The 16,973-nt window shown below is 43.3% G+C and overlaps 1 protein-coding gene across 2 annotated transcripts in view; it reads left to right on the top strand.

Moving 5' to 3' along the window:
• Positions 1-16,973, top strand: part of mad1l1 (mitotic arrest deficient 1 like 1) — a 273,709-nt gene that overhangs the window by 95,059 nt on the left and 161,677 nt on the right. For both annotated transcript variants that reach the window (XM_080443017.1, XM_080443016.1), the window contains exon 17: positions 5,169-5,362. In XM_080443017.1, the coding sequence (XP_080299143.1) occupies positions 5,169-5,362 (194 nt within the window). The remainder of the gene's footprint in view (positions 1-5,168; positions 5,363-16,973) is intronic.

Raw genomic sequence — 16,973 nt, 5'->3', positions numbered from 1 at the left:
TTTTTTTTTAGCTCAAATGACACAGATGCGTTCCTTGTCTTAACGGGTTAAGAAAAGATCAAAGGACATTAGACTCTATGAATGATTTCTAACGTCTTTTTGGATCAGTAATGATTTTTAGTTTCCTGTGAAACAAAGCTGTGAGAGAGAGGGCGAGTTAAGACCCCCAGAAAAGCTTTTTGAGAGACAGCATGCAGGCCCCCCCTCCCCCCAGACCCCTGAGGGATCAATTAATGGCAAAAAGTCTGAAAGTCTTTCTCGAAACTCTGGCTGGGTGGGTGGGTGGGTGGGCTGGGGGGGCAATGTTCTACTCTGACAGGGCTTTGATTTACTGACTAAACATTCAAACATGCACACACACACACGCCCACGCACGCACACACACACACACACACACTGACATCGGCGTGTGTGTGTGTGGGTCTTATATTTAGTCGATGTGTTCCCTAGTCAATCGGTGCTGAATTAACCCATTAAGACCTGAGACTGGTTCTCCAAATGCCTTCCTTCCAAACCAGTAGTTCTCAAACTTGTTCGTGCCAAAGACCCCCGAAATGATATGTATATGGCCGCGGATCCCCCCCCCCCCCACACCTGAAAATGTTTTGTGCCAGGGACCCCCAGAATAGAAGATTTGTGTTATAATCCAAAATGTTTCGAACACTTTCAAGAAAAAATGTTCTAAAATTTAAAAGGGTTTCCCGGTTTGAATGGGTTAACAGGCATTTTGGGGCGTCTTGACAGCTGCCAACCAATGACTGTCTCGTCAACCATCCATAACTCTGCCAACAATGAGCATCAACTCTGACTGACAGTCTGCCCCAGTCACCAAAGATAGACATTCTCTCTCTTTCTCTTTCTCTCTGTGTCTCTGTCTTTCTGTCTCTCCCTCCCTCCCTCCCCTCCCTCCCTCTCTCTGTACCCCCCCCCCCCCCTCTCTCACTCACACACACACACACACACACACACACACACGCACACGCACACGCACACCACTCCGCTCATAGCCTCTGACCATGTAGTTGCATATGTGAGTGAGTGGGTGGTGTGCGAGTGGGCGTCAAATGGAGGAGATGAAGTTCTAGGTGAAGAAGAGGGCAAGGTGGGTAGATGTAATTGTCAGTAATGGCATTGGGGGAAACCTGACTCATGAATAAAATGCACAATTACAGTCACTCCTATAACGGCCCCTGCATGGGTTGATACATGGATGTACCGTGTGCGTGTGTGTGTGTGTGTGTGTGTGTGTGTGAGTGAATTGCAGAGTGTTCAGAGATGTTTTAACCCATTAATACCTGGAACGCATCTGTGTCACTTTTAGATTTCTTTAGGCTATTCAAAAATAGCAGATATACAAGCTCATAGCGCGGCACCGAGTGCCGCGCTATGAGCTTGTAGATCTGCTATTTTTGAAAAATCGTGAAAATATTTTTTTTTTTACATTTTTTTCCGAAAAACTGTTAGGATTTAGAAAATGTTTAGAAGCGGCCTCAGGTCTTAATGGGTTAATAAGAGTTGATGACGGCAGTGGGCACGGGGGACGTCATCGTGGGGGGAGCTGAACACGGGGAGTCGAGCTCCTGCCACCGTCACACAGAATGCATTCACCGGTGCAAAAAGACAAAATTAGCCGACTTGTCACCTTGAGGCATTATTATGGAAGAATAAAACAAATGACAAATAATCTTTGCCGAAAGCATCGGGTGGAAAACCTCACATGTCCAAATCTGTTACTTTTCAGGATCCAAGTAAAGCTCAAAAGAACGCGTCTCTACGCGCCACGTTTCGAGCTTGTATATCTGCTACTTTTGATACTTTTGTGTGACTCTGTTCTGGCTGTAGTATGGGAAGGGATGGTAGGGAATTCATTTATACGATAAAACATAACACGGTAGAATACGGAGATAAGAGATAAGAGGTTTCAGCCCGACAGCAACGATATAGGGCTTAACCCATTAAGGCCTGAGGCCGATTCTTACTAACCTGACTCTGCCAGATGGGGGCGGTATTGAGAAACAAATGTGTGACGTAAGCTTCTTGGATCTGGAAGCGTCAGGTTAGATTCTTACTATGTCTTCTAAATCCTAACAGTTTTCAGAAAAACGTATGTTTCTATAATCAGTGGTGCTCAAACTTTTTCATGTCAAGGACCCCCAAAATAATATGCATTTGGCCGTAGACCCCCATCTCAAAATATGTTGTTCCAGGGACCCCCAGAAGCAAAGATTTGAGTTACAAATGTTCGCTTTAAAAATATATATATTCAAAGATTTGCACACATTTTCAATTTTTTTTCAAAAATAGCAGATCTACAAGCTCGTAGCGCGGCACTCGGTGCCGCGCTACGAGCTTGTAGATCTGCTATTTTTGAATAGCCAAAGTGTAAAATAATGCATTTTTTTTATCTGAAATCAAAAAAGTGACACAGATGCGTTCCAGGTCTTAAAGGGTTAAGTGGTTAAGAGTGTCAAAATGTAGCCAAATGGATCCGTAAGGGTACATTATCTATTGAGTTAAATCACAATGGAAGCTGGTACAGTGTAGCTTTTAAACAGTGAACCACATCACTTCCTCCATCGCTTTGAAACCTGAGCTGTTAATGCCAGGCCATGATGATGATGATGATGATGAGCCATTTGTACACTCTGTGTTATTACGGGACGAAGGCAGCGCTCTCTTTGGCACCTCCTTGCTCTTGTTCCACTGAGGGGATACGTCGTTGTTGTCGGGCAGAAACCTCTTATCTAAAGGGATAGTTCACCCCCAAAATGACTTTTTTTTTTTTAGACTTGAATTCATGGATATTCCGGTACCGAGCGCTTCCGGTAGGAGACACAAAGAGTCTCCTTTGTGTCTCCTACCGGAACCGCTGCCTACTGGTTTGCTGGTCATCAAATTATTGTCTTAGGAATGCGACAAAAACTAAAAAATATCCATGAATTCAAGTCTCCATGGGGTGACTAATCGATAGAAAAAAAAGTCATTTTGCGGGTGAACTATTCCTTTAACTTTTTGTGTTTTTTCGTCAATGAACGCCTTACTTGATCATCCTACAGCGTCACACAAAAGCATAGTAGATCTATACACGTTGTGAGCTTGTAGAGCTGCTACTTTTGCTATTGGTTTAATTTGAATCGTGACACACACACACACACACACACACACACACACACACACACACACACGTTGCAACAACACATCCATCCGTGTTAATCATTTATGCAGCGAACATACATACACAATTCCCCTCCCGTAAGTGTGTGTGTGTGTGTGTGTGTGTGTGTGTGCGCCCCCACTGCTCAGACAAACTCATTGCTCTTCCCCCTGCTCCAATCAAAGTCTCTCAAATGAGGGTAATTATCGCAAATTGATTTTTTCCAGCTGCTTTTGGAGGTGCACCCCTATGTCCCTGCCTCCTCCTATAACTGTACCTCCTCCTCCTATAACTGTACCTCCTCCTCCTCCTATAACTGTACCTCCTCCTCCTATAACTGTACCTCCTCCTCCTCCTATAACTGTACCTCCTCCTCCTCCTATAACTGTACCTCCTCCTCCTATAACTGTACCTCCTCCTCCTCCTCCTATAACTGTACCTCCTCCTCCTCCTATAACTGTACCTCCTCCTCCTATAACTGTACCTCCTCCTCCTCCTCCTATAACTGTACCTCCTCCTCCTCCTATAACTGTACCTCCTCCTCCTATAACTGTACCTCCTCCTCCTATAACTGTACCTCCTCCTCCACAGTCACGATTCCTCCTCACCGCCGGCTGAAAGGAGATAGAGGCCGCTGAGTGATTTAACCACTCTCTTTCTAATAGTGTTTATAAACCCTTAATGATTAAATGAGCAGAGCCTGGACGGTACATTATTCCATACAGAGCTGTCAGTGGAGCGCTGCATGACTCAGTCAGGGACTTTGGAGTGAGTCAGCTTTCAGCTGCATGGAATGTGAAGAGAAAAGTAGCAGATCTGCAAGCTTTTGAGCTTGTAAATCTGCTACTTTTGCTTTCTTTTCGACGTGTACAGCGTTTCCGTCCACCGAAAACATTCTATCTACAAGCTTGTGAACATGTAGATCAGCTACTTTTTTGCCGATTACGGACACTCTGGTTCATTTGGTTAAATATTGAGCACTGCCATCTACCCACCTCTGTGATATAATCTTCAAATTACATCATACATTAGGACTTAATTTAATTAAAATATAATTGAAAATTGTGTCTTTATCAAATTGGTTCGTTCATTTCCAACCTACTGTATACATGCGCATGCATTTATGCATTCGCTGCCTGAATTTTACCTTCACATTGCCTAGCCCATTGACCCCTGTCTTCCCATGGAGACAGGGGGTCCCCACCAAAAAGTAGTTAATACAGTTACAATCATTTTAACTACTTTCAGTCTAGAGCCACAGAGCCGACCACTTTGCCCATATATGGGCGTGTCAATATACAGGGTATGGGCATATACAATGACATCAGGGGCCTCCATATATGGGTATAAAAGGTACAAGGACTGATGGATACACAATTCTCCATATATGGGCATCAGGGACACAGGTTGACAGACAGATACAGAGATCTCTATATACAAATCAAGTACCTCTAGTCTCAAATAATCAGTGGTGGAAAAAGTACTCAAATGTTTTACTTAAGTAAAAGTATCAATACTGCAGTGTAGACATACTCTGTTACAGATAAAAGTCCGGTAATCAACATTTACTTGAGTAAAATTACAAAAGTATTGGCATCAAAATATACTTAAAGTACCAAAAGTAAATGTACTCATTGTACAGAATGTCCCGTTTCACAAGTTCAAAATGTATAAACTTCACAATGCGTTACATTGAGCTTGTAGATCTGCTATTTTCAAATGGCCAAAATGTATATAGGGCTGAAGTGGTTAATGTATGTTTTGTGATAATAATCTAAATCTGCAAAGTAACTAAAGCTGTGAAATAATTGTAGTGGGAGTAAAAGTACAATATTTGCCTCTGAGATGTAGTGGAGTAGAAGTAAAAGTATTGACAATGGGGAAATAAATCCTCTCAATTACTTGAGTAAATATTACCTAGTTACTTTACACCACTGCAAATACTTGTGATTATTTAATAACTGTTCTGTAAGTGAGTGTCTAACTGACCTAAACGTACGTCCCTGTGCTGCAGACCTCCGCAAGCAGCTGGAGAGCGCCGAGCTGAAGAACCGCAGGCTGAAGGAGGTGTTCCAGATGAAGATCCAGGAGTTCCGCACCGTGTGCTACATGCTGACCGGCTACCAGATGGACCCCACCACAGAGAACCACTACAGACTCACCTCTGTGTACGCAGAGCACATGGACGACTCGCTGCTCTTCAAGAAGGTACGTGCCGCACACACACACACACACACACACACACACACACACACACACACACACACACACACACACACACACACACACACACACACACACACACACACACACACACACACACACACACACACATACAGGGCTCCCTCAAGAGATCTTGTATCTCAGTGGGATTTCACCTGTATACCAAAAGGTCAAATAAAACACACACACACACACCCACACACACACGCACACCTCCATACATGCCTGTCTGCCTACATATGCATCCCCACACGCCTGTTCAAATGGCAAAATAAATGGTAAATGGTGCATTTCTATAGTGCCCTTTATCCAAAGTGATTTACACACACGCGCACGCACGCACACACACACACACACACACACACACACACACACACACACACACACACACACACACACACACACACACACACACACACACACACACACACACACACACACACACACACACACACACACATTGATATGCTGACGGCATAGGGAGCGGTACGAGGCACCAACCCGCTCGCCGGGAGCAGTTATGGGGCTTATAACAGTTAAGTCTTGCTCAAGGACACTGCGATACTAACACAAGTTGGGGGAGCTGGGGAATCGAACCGGGAGCCTTCCCGAGACCCGCTTCTCTCTCTCTGCACGGTGCCTGTGAATGCTCTTCAGGAACTCACCACACAGATGCTGTGTTTAGACCATATGGGCAACTCCCCCCACCCATTAAGACCAGGGAAATGCATCTGTCATTTTAGATTTGAACCACTTTGAACCATTATCTTATACTTTGGGGCTATTAAAAAAAAATAGCAGATATGCAAGCTCATGGCGCGGCACCGAGTGCCGCGCCATGAGCTTGTAGATCTGCTATTTTTTTTGTTACGTGACACCGTAGCTCGAGTCTGTCTTGGTGCATTGATAGCACACTGGAGTAAGAGCCTTGTTGCGCCGTATGGTTGCTATAGTGCTCAGGTCATGGACCTGGTGAGACGAAGGAGGAGCCCGGCCAGGAGGCCACCCACAGAGCCTAGTCCCTCCACGTGCCAGAGCCTCCCCCCCCCCCCCGAGTCCCGGCAGAGTAGTTCTGGAGAAGCGGACTGATTGACCCTGTCTTTCCCTATTGGGCTGACCGTGGGTAGCTACCTGGGACGTAAGTTGGGGCTTGATCAACCCCGGCTGGGTCACCTGAGCGAGGGTGTATGTTGCGAGACCCGAAACACCCTATGACCCCCAGGCTACAACACTGATGATACGTCCCAGGTGCATCCATGTGATGTATTCTTTATAGGTAGTCCTGGAAATGGGTTGAAAATACTTTGGGGAAAGTTATGTTGAAGTTTTTAAAATGTATTAATGGGTGGGAACCCCAAACAGACTTAAAGGTTTCATGACGTTCAGTTTTACCACACATTAAAAGTCTTTGTCATGGTCCTTCAAACGTGTATAGAAAGTTTTAACAAAAAGTTCCACTCCATTGATCCATGGCAGGTGTTTTTCTCTCACATTTCTAAAGCCTTTTCAACTGCAATGAAAAAAGAAATCTTTGCCTGCGGGTGTCGCTGGTGAGCTGTCATCGCCTCTGCTCCCCCCCCCCCCCCCAAGGAAAGGATAGGGGAGGGGAGGGTTTTTTGTATTGTCCCTGTCAAATAAACATAAAATAAATAAATATGTATATATTCTTTTTTTTTATATTCGAATATTAATTTTAATATTCGAATATACATATTGTCCCAATATTCGAATAATATTTGAATATCGAATATTCGTTTGACAGCCCTACTCTGTATGCACACACACACACACACACACACACACACACACACACACACACACACACACACCACTGACAGTAGATACCGTATACCATTGGTTCTCAAAGTGGGGGACCTCCAGGGGTCCTTGGGGTCCTTTTGGGCGTACCAAGGGTCTCCAGCAACAAAAAAAATGATGTAACGTCACAATCATTTTAACCACTTTATCCATTATTTTATACTTTGGCTATTCCAAAAAAAAATTAGATATACAAGCTCATAGCGTGCCACTTTGTGCCACGCAATGAGCTTGTAGATCTGCTGTTTTTGGAAACAGCAGAACATTTGTGCACATCTTTGAATATCGTTGCTGTCCGGCAGGAACCAGCTAACTCCATTTTTCCACTTTTGCATTTTTTTCCATAAATCAGTGCTATTGAACACCCTTTACGTCTGTGTGTTGATTAAAACAATATTGAACCTATGAAAAGTATTAAAAAGCGCTTCTGACAAAACCAGCCAACTCCATTGGATCCTCAAACTTTCTGCTAAACCAGCTAACTCCAACAAAGGGGGGTGGAGTTAGCTGGTTTTGCTGACTCCAGGCTCCACCCCCTTTTGACCTCCAACCTCATAGTGAGCTTGGAGGTCCATTAAGCTGTTCTTATCAATGATGAACAAAACCTCCTAACTCCAATTCTTTTTTTTTTTCCTGAAAAATGAACATTTTGGAGTTGGCTGGTTCCTGCCGGACAGCAGAGATATATACTGTATACTCTTTGCTTCTGGAGGTCCCTCCCTGGCACAAAATATGTTTGAGATGAAAACATTTGAGAACCACTGTTTGAGACTCAACCTCTCTGTACGCATAGCAGCACACACACACACACACACACACACACACACACACACACACACACACACACACACACACACACACACACACACACACACTACAGAGCATAGATAGCGTGTATATACCTCCTGCATGCACATTAGGGCTCTGCTGTGGGGAAGTGGAAGTGTGGTACAACGCGGAAACAAACGGCCGGCCGTCCTTGGCGATATTTGCACGGGTCACTGCGTCTGTCGGGAGTATCGCCGCCCGCCCCGACATCGCTGGCGCTTCATAGAGTGAAGAATGGTGACCTCCAGGGGGCGTTTATATAATCCCCTCCCCCCCCCTCCCTGGGTTCCTGTACTGAGCTCCCGGTGCAATTTCTTGGCATTGTTGTAGCCGTGTGTCTGACTCAGTCACGTACATGAGAACAGTACCAACCACACAGGCCTGTGTGTGTGTGTGTTTGTGTGTGTGTGTGTGTGTGTGTGTGTGTGTGTGTGTGTGTGTGACTTAGCTGCGTAACAGTGTCATGCACCGAAAAATAGCTGATCTATAAGCACACAACGTGTCGCAGCTCGACACGTTGTGAGCTTGTAGATCAGCTATTTTTAGGCTTATGGTAAAAAAAAATGCAAAATGTATATTGCATTCATAAAATTGCTGTCCTATAACGTTGATGTCCTCACAAGTATAGTAATACAAACGTGTGTGTGTGTGTGTGTAATATGTCTCTCTGTGCATTCTGCCGTGTCTGCGTATCTGTGTGCATTTGTTTGTCTTTTTGTGTGTGTGTGTGTGTGTGTGTGTCTGTTTTCCTGTCTGCCTGTGTGTGTGTTTGTGTGAATTTTTTACATAGCTGCGTAACAGTGTCATGCTTTTTTGTGTTTCAGTTTGAATGTGTGTGTGCGCATGTGCGTGTGTGCATGTCAAGCAGGGCCGGACTGGGACCAAAATTCAGCCCTGGCATTTTGGTCCGGACCGGCCCACCACCCCCCGGACCGTTTTGTCAACGGGGGGGGGGGGGGGGGGGGGGGGGGCTGCACATGAACTCTGCAGCCGCACTGAGGCCCCTGCTGGAAAGCATCCCAGCCCAAACATTAACGTAACTAATAATTGGGCCACACGACCCTGAAATGACCGTAATAATCCTAAAACGGGAGCAAAAATATTTGATTTAAAAAATGGGTGGCCCAGCGGCCCACTGGCCCGCGGCCCACCGGGCATTTGCCCGGTACGCCAAATGGCCAGTCCACCCCTGATGTCAAGTCAGTTGTATTTATATAGCGCCTAATCACAACCAAAGTTATTTCATGATGTTTTAGCAAGTCAAGACCATACTCTTTAATGTGCAGAGACCCAACTATTACCCTCATGAGCAAGCATTTGGTAAATGGTGGCAAGGACACACTCCACCTTTAAAGATGTGGTGAAATAAAAAAAAGCGTTTTCACACTTTTAGAGCATACCCACGGTCATAATGAGGACATATCTATCATTAGATGCCCCAAGCATTTTTTTTAATCTTTTTTAAAATCTTTTTTTGTGTATTATGTCAATAGTTCAGTTAGACACTTTTGTCAACGTTATTGCAATGCTATTGCATTCAGTTTGACGGTGTGACTCCGCTCGTGATACTACGGTTTACCCTCCTGTCTGCCACGCCTACCTGAACTATCGCTGCACTCGATTCCCTAAAAGTCAATTTGTTATTACTTTCTGTAAACTAAGATGTACTGCGTGATGATGACATAGATATAGAGTAGACCCTTATGAATATAAATTAATCTTGATTTCATTCACCTGTTTGATTCCCATAGCTGCACGTTCCTCCACTCGCAACTGATTTTAATTAGGGACACTCATGGGCTGCTGCATTCTTCATTTAACTCAAGACGACGGCCAGATGGTGCATTCCTTGTTTTAAACCTAAACAGTACATTGAAATATGTATATGAAAACATTGGAGTGAGAAATAAGCAATGCAACGCGTGAAAGTGCCGGTAGAATTGCCTCCCCTCTCCCTATGCACTCAGTGCAGTGTGTAGAGTTCAGAGATCCCATTGCCCGGAGGGAACGGGGACCATCGGCTGACACTGTGATTGGTCAAAGAACTCGGCAGATTAGGTCTTGCCCCCTTCAATAGAGATTTCATTTCTCTCCCTCCGAAGTCGTGAGGGACCAATCAGGGCCCAGTATCCAAATGTGTGCGGGCTTATCAGCTTATTTGGAGCAACGGCGTACAATGCAGGAGACTCATTTTCAGTTTTTCGCAACAAAGATGGACGCCGCCATAGCGTCGGTAGTAAACGCGTTAGAAAATATTTGTTTTCTAAAAGACGATCAAACAATTGCCCTTAAAGCTTTTGTTGGAAAGAAAGATGTGTTAAGAATAGTTTCATCTGGTTACCAGACTAAATACGAGTGGAGCTAGCTTTCGTTGTTTACTATTTCAGCACCGGCACTTGTGTGTGACGTAGCAGGAAGCACTGCTCTGTTGGTTTTAGGTCTAACCAATAGAGTCCGTTTGGATCTTTTTGTAACCGCCCCTTGGAAAAAAATCTATCGTTGATAGGGACCAGACTAATATCCACGCAGTGTGTCGTGTGATATTGTCTGGCCACGCAAGGCTAGTACATCGGCTATTTGCTTGTAGATCTGATATTTAAAAAAAAAATCTTGTGAAAAATGTGGAAAGAAATGTGAATATATATGTTTTAACAATACAAATCTTGTATGGTTGGCGGTCCCTGCTGTCACAACATAATTGCTGATGGGGTTCCACAGCCAAATGCATAATTGGGGATCCTTGAAATGAAAAAGTTTGAGAACCACTGGTCTATAAATCGGTCTATAAACATTTCTATAAACCTTTATATGTCCAAAACTGTTCAGGATTCAAAGGATTCAGCTTTTGAGCAGAAGCTCAAAAGCTTGGAGATCTGCTATTTTTGGATACTTTTGTGTGACGCTGTAGTATGATCAAGCAGGGCGTTCATTTACGGAAAAAAACATGGACACAAGAGGTTTCTGCCCGACAGCAACGATCTACGTACAGTACGGGAGCACGTCAGTGATCTTTCATGGCATCATCATGGGAGCACCACAGTCACGTGTTGTGCTTTGAAGTGGCGAATCGTTAGATTTAACGCAGGTGGTTCTTCCCATGTTTCTAACCGTTAGCGTTTGCTCACGTTCCAGCTTGAACCGGTCCGTTAACTTAAATTTGACTCTGATGTTGCATGAAGGAGTGTTTTTTACACTATAGTGCTAGAGTAGAGGCGCTGCTGCTGCCAAGCTAATTAACACTTAACACCTTTTTACAGCTAATCACATTTCTATTATGGCAATTTAATGATTAAGCTGTTCCAAACTGTTAATTTGCTGGAATTGGGTAGGTGTGAGACACTATTTCATGTAAGAAGTAAGCTAGGACAAAATTGTATTGTTTTGGGTATTGCGTTGCTGTCCGCCAGAAACCTCTTATCTCCATATTCTAACTGTTTGTGTTTTTTTTCATAAATGAAGGCCCTACTACAGTGGTTTTCAACCTTTGTCATGCCAAGGACCACTAGATTGATATATTTTTGGCCGCGGACCCCCATCTGAAAATGTGTTGTGCCAGGGACCGCCAGAAGAGAACATTTGTGTTAGAAAATGCAAAAGTCTACAAAACACTTTCAAGATTTTTTGAAAATGTTCAAAAATAGCTTGTATATCTGCTATTTCTGAATAGCCAACGTATACAATATGGATAAAGGGGTGAAAATATATTAACACCTTTTGTCTGGAGACCCCCTGGAACCCCCTCAAGGACCGCTGGTGGTCCCCGGACCACTGGTTGAGAACCACTGCCCTACTTGATCATACTATACAGCGTCTCACAACTCCATTCTCCCACCCGTATCGTATCGTCACACAAAAGACAAAAGTATTAGATCCACAAGCTCGAAACGCGCCACGTTTCGAGCTCGTGGATCTGCTACTTGTGATGCTATCGAATTCTAATCCTGAAAAGTAACAGTTTGGGAGATATGAGGTTTCCACCCGACAGAGACGATATCTGTTGTACTTGGTTTCTGGGTTACCACCCACCACCCACCCACCCTTTTCATTAAGCAACTGCCAATTAAAACGAGGGCATGTTTTGAGTTTCATGTCAATTTCACCTTCATGTGTTACTCGTAGTGCGTTTTTCTCTTTTCAAAAAATAAATAAATAAAATAAACTCGCCATGAGTGCTACTTGCTGGGGAATAAAGCGTGATGCGCGGCAAGCAGCTGTTTTGACAGATGGTGTCCTAAACACGCTTGTCACCAAAGATGATGGATTTCCGAGCAGTATAAACGTTTTAATTTCAAGCACCCAGCCCCTTGTGTTTAGTCACAAAATAAAACATAAACACGCGAAGTCGCAAACTGAACTTTATTGTATTTAACCAATTAAGTCCTATTCACAGATTGTTCAGAGTAGAATATCTGCTTTGGGAGCTTGTATATTGGCTATTTTTTTAACACTGGTATTGGTGAGTCCATTCCACTGGGTAGGGGCAGCAATAGCAAAAGCCCCATCTCCCCAGGTATGGTACTTGGTCTTGGGGACCTCAAAGAGGTTGTCATCACCAGACCTGAGGTAGTGGGAGGGGACATGGTGTTGGAAGAGGTCGAAGAGGTAGGAGCGGAGCCAGATTGTTCAGTGCCTTTTTAGGTGGTAGCAGTGGTGGAAAAAGTACTAAAATATTTTACTTAAGTAAAAGTATCAATACTGCAATGTAGAAATACGCTGTTACAAGTAAAAGGCCCGTGTTCAAAATGTTAATTGAGTAAAAGTACAAAAGTATTGGCATCAAAATATAAAAAAGTAAAAGTACTAAAATGTTTGAAAATAGCAGATCTCGCGTTGTGAGCTTGTAGATCGGCTATTTTCAAATAGCCCATGTATAAGATAGGGCTAAAATGGTTAATGTATGTTTAATTATATAATGATTTATATCTGCAAAGTAACTAGTAACTAAAGTTTGAAAATACTTGTAGTGGAGTAAAAGTACAATATTTGCGTCTGAGCAAGTACAGTAGTTAAGTAAAAGTACTGAAAACTGGAAATATTCCAGTAAAGTAAAAAATCACACCCTGTGTGAAGTGGGCGGTGTCTTGCTATCTAATCACAATACTGAATGGAGTCAACCAATCATGTACAAAAGATAAATACATTTATTGAAACACTCTTTATGATGGAAGAAACCATAACTTTAAAAAAACCAATTTATGTTTTTTTTTAAAGTTATGGTTTCTTATAGGGCTATGCACATGTGTCATGTGACACTGGCCAATCACAGTCCTGAATAGACTGTGATTGGCCAATCACGGTGCAGGATAATTGTACAAATTTCCAAACCAATTATCCTGCACATCACGGTGCAGGATAATTGTACAAATTTCCAAACCTCACTTATAGGGGCGGTTTCACCGCCCAAAAATACCCCAAAAATGTTCTTCAGTACAGTACTTGAGTAAATGTACATAGTTACTTTCTACCACTGGGTGGTAGCATTTTGAAGTGGATTCTTCCCACCATGCCACTGCAAGAGATACATAGAGCATCCAACATGGCAGAGTGGTGGGGTCAGGTAGAAGTCAGGTTTGAAATTCCTCCTTGCAAAAACGATTGCTTTTCGTGCATATCGACCAAGATGCCAATGTTTAATGGTTGCAGCGAACGTACAGTACTACTAGAGCAGATGTACCGGTACGTGTAGTCCTCTGTGCGCTGCACCGGCCGTGCCTGATCGATTCTGTATCGAAGCAACCAAGCATTGAAAAGGTTCTCCCAGCGGTCTATACTTGATCCGCTGCTTTTTCCCCCCTCTACACTAAATCTCTTAAAGGGATAGTTCACCCAAATCATTACTTATTTTCTATCAATTACACACCACCATGAAGCCTTGTCTCCATGGGGTGTGTAATTGATAGAAAAAAAGGTTCTTTTGAGGATGAACTATCCCTTTAAGCGATCTACAAGAAAATAGCCAATCTACAAGCTCACAACACATTGCAACGCAACCATATTGTGTTATATGGTGATATTGTTTGCGAAATGTTTGCTTATTTTTGCTGAATGTTGCTTATTTACGACATGCCCAGAATATGAATGGGTAAGGGTTGATGTGGTTAAAAAAAAAAACGAACTAGCCTGCAACGAGCTAAGAGAGAAACGGCCACCAAAGGGCCGCGTCTGAGCCACAGGCTTTGTTCAGGAGATAAGCACATAAGGTGGAAACAGCATGTTCTACATGATAAGCCCACCGCCTGCTTTGAGCTGAGGTTTTGGCCCGTGACACTTGACAGGAACGCTGTCTGGCTCCTCTGTCACACAAAAGGGGCAAAATGTGTTGAAACCGGACCAGTGGAGACTGCTGGTGCTAGCCTTAAGGCATTTTAATGTGTCAACTGTCTCCAGGAGTTGGGTAAGAAAATACATGACAATCTCTATAGCAGTACCTCCACCTGTGCAGGAGGCCTATTGAAGTCCACCCTGATTATTGCTTCCTTCCAGTCGGCCCCTGAGGCGGGCATTTCCCTCCAGCTCAGCACTATATACTATACTGTTACGGAGCAGCTATACAGCAGGGTGATGGAACAGGGGGAGATGTCTTTTTTCCCCACCCAGACATGATGGCACCAAACACAGTGTACGAGCCTGTCTCTCTCCACTGCCCTGGACACTGAGGTTCAACAGACTGACATGTCGTCTTAACACCTCTCGGAGTCCTGAAAGTGCAAACTAAGCCAAAAACCACCGTTCTGTGCAGCAGGGCCAGATAGCTTCCAAGAGGAGAGCTACTGTATCCTTATAGGTGACATCTTACTTCGTTGTTGTCGGGCAGATAAACCTTGTATCTCCATATTCTAACCATTTTTGTTTTTTCGTAAATTAACACATTGTGTGCCAAAACCGTAAATATACGGTTTTGCAAATTCACCCATGGCGTGAAAAAAAAAAAAGCCAAAAAAGCCAAAAAAACGTAAATATACGGTTTTTTTCACAAGGTGGGGGGGGGGGGGGGGCTAGCGCAGCCCTGGAAATCACCCATGAACACTCTAAGAAGTAAGGGACAGATGGATCACCTTGCCAAAAAATCTGTCTCCCATCCGCTTCCATTCTATCTCCTTGCTAAAAACCTCTGTATCTCCTTAACATTTTACAGTGGGCAAAACGAGTCATTCTCGGTTGTGTGTGTGTGTGTGTGTGTGTGTGTGTGTGTGTCTGCAGAACCAATCTGCCTCCATAGTCCGTGGCCTATTGTTAAAACATTTCATGAAGGAAACCCGTCAACACTTAGTGTTTTACAGTTTTATTTTTGTTCATAATTTATGAACATGCATTTTTTTTAAACGCCATATATGTTTTGGACATGTCTACTCACTAAGCAATGCAAGGCATACATTTATACAGTCTGTTATTTGTGTTAATATTGCCAATTTAATCACCCATCCAGTTTCTAATGAGTCTCTTATCTGCCAACTTAGAATAGAATGTTTAGAAGTTTTTAATCATAAGTCATTATTGTTTTGGAACAACTTGGAATAGATTGTATATATTGGATGGATAGAATCATAAGTCATTATTGTTTAGGCCGCCGCCAGGGGGTGCCCGGAGGCCAATATGAAAGGAGAGGGAAATCACAAAGAAACATACTTGTTGCTGTCCGGCAGAAACCAGCAAACTCCATTTTGACGCTTTTGCATTTTTTTCCATAAATCAGCGCCATTGAACACCCTTTACGTCTGTGGTAAAACAAATATTGAACCAATGAAAAGTATAAAAAAGTGCGTCTGACAAAACCTCCATTGGATCCTCAAAGTTAGCTGGTTTAGCAGACTCCAGGCTCCAACCCCTTTTGACCATTGATAAGAACAGCTGAATGGACCTCCAAGCTCACACTGAGGTTGGAGGTCCATTCAGCTGTTCTTATCAATGATGAACAAAACCTCCTACCTCAAAAAAAAAAATTATAATTTTTCTGCCGGACAGCAGAGATATAATAATAACAATGCGTTGCGATACATTATGAGTTTGTAGATTGGCTATTTTTGCTGTCTTCGTTTTTATTCTAAAACCGATTTAGCCAGAGACTATGCCTGTTTGGATGTTCTTAGAATGGAAAAGTTTGGGAACCAGAGATCCCTGATGTCATCAATATATGCCCATATATAGGCATGCCCCCTTTCGTGCCCATATGGCGTTGATTTGTTTGTGCCTGATGCCATGACGACACATTGAGGTTAGACAACACACTTCATATTTGGGCGTACATTGGAAACGCCTTACATGGTTATATGTGAGTCATAGTGACATGAGTGTGAGGACGTGGTCCGCCGGCCCGTCCTCCCTTAAACCAATTTGTATATAAATATTTAACTCTAAATGTATAGTGGACGTCAATGGGGCTCTGATTAGGCTTAAATCTTGCCTTACATGAATTCCGAGTTCCACATTGGAGCCACAGCATTCCCACGTGGATCGCAAAATCTTTATTGTATAAGGAAACATTTCTAAGACAATATAATGTCAGACTGGATGGAAATCTTGAACATTTTGAGCACGTCGTTCACATAGATCTCAGTTCTTGCATTCACAACACCGGCAGACACAGCGACATGTGCATGTTTTATCCAAGTATCACACCCGCCCTTCTGTGAATGACAACTAGTGCTTCGTGGCGCTTTCATTGCGTGCCCATACAGAGTAATGTATTCAAACTAAAGACACCATTAAAGTGTCATTACATTCCCATTATAAACCGGAAGGTTCTGAAAGGAAAACAGCATTCAAATTACAGCTCCAGTTGAACATTCTTCTAGCCTTGGACATGGAAGTGAAATCGTCAACATGAAAATCGTCAACATGAATAATGTCAGAAATCACCAAGTCTGAGATATTCTATTGATGTATTGGCTAATTTCATTGGCCCTTTTAACCCTGCTACCTTCATTACATTTGTACAGCTGTATTGGCGACT

Source organism: Gymnoscopelus braueri (assembly GCF_963280865.1).
Source record: "Gymnoscopelus braueri genome assembly, chromosome: 2".
Taxonomy (NCBI): domain Eukaryota; kingdom Metazoa; phylum Chordata; class Actinopteri; order Myctophiformes; family Myctophidae; genus Gymnoscopelus; species Gymnoscopelus braueri.
Note: the sequence above shows the minus strand (reverse complement) of the source record. Positions and strands in the feature narration are given on the sequence as shown.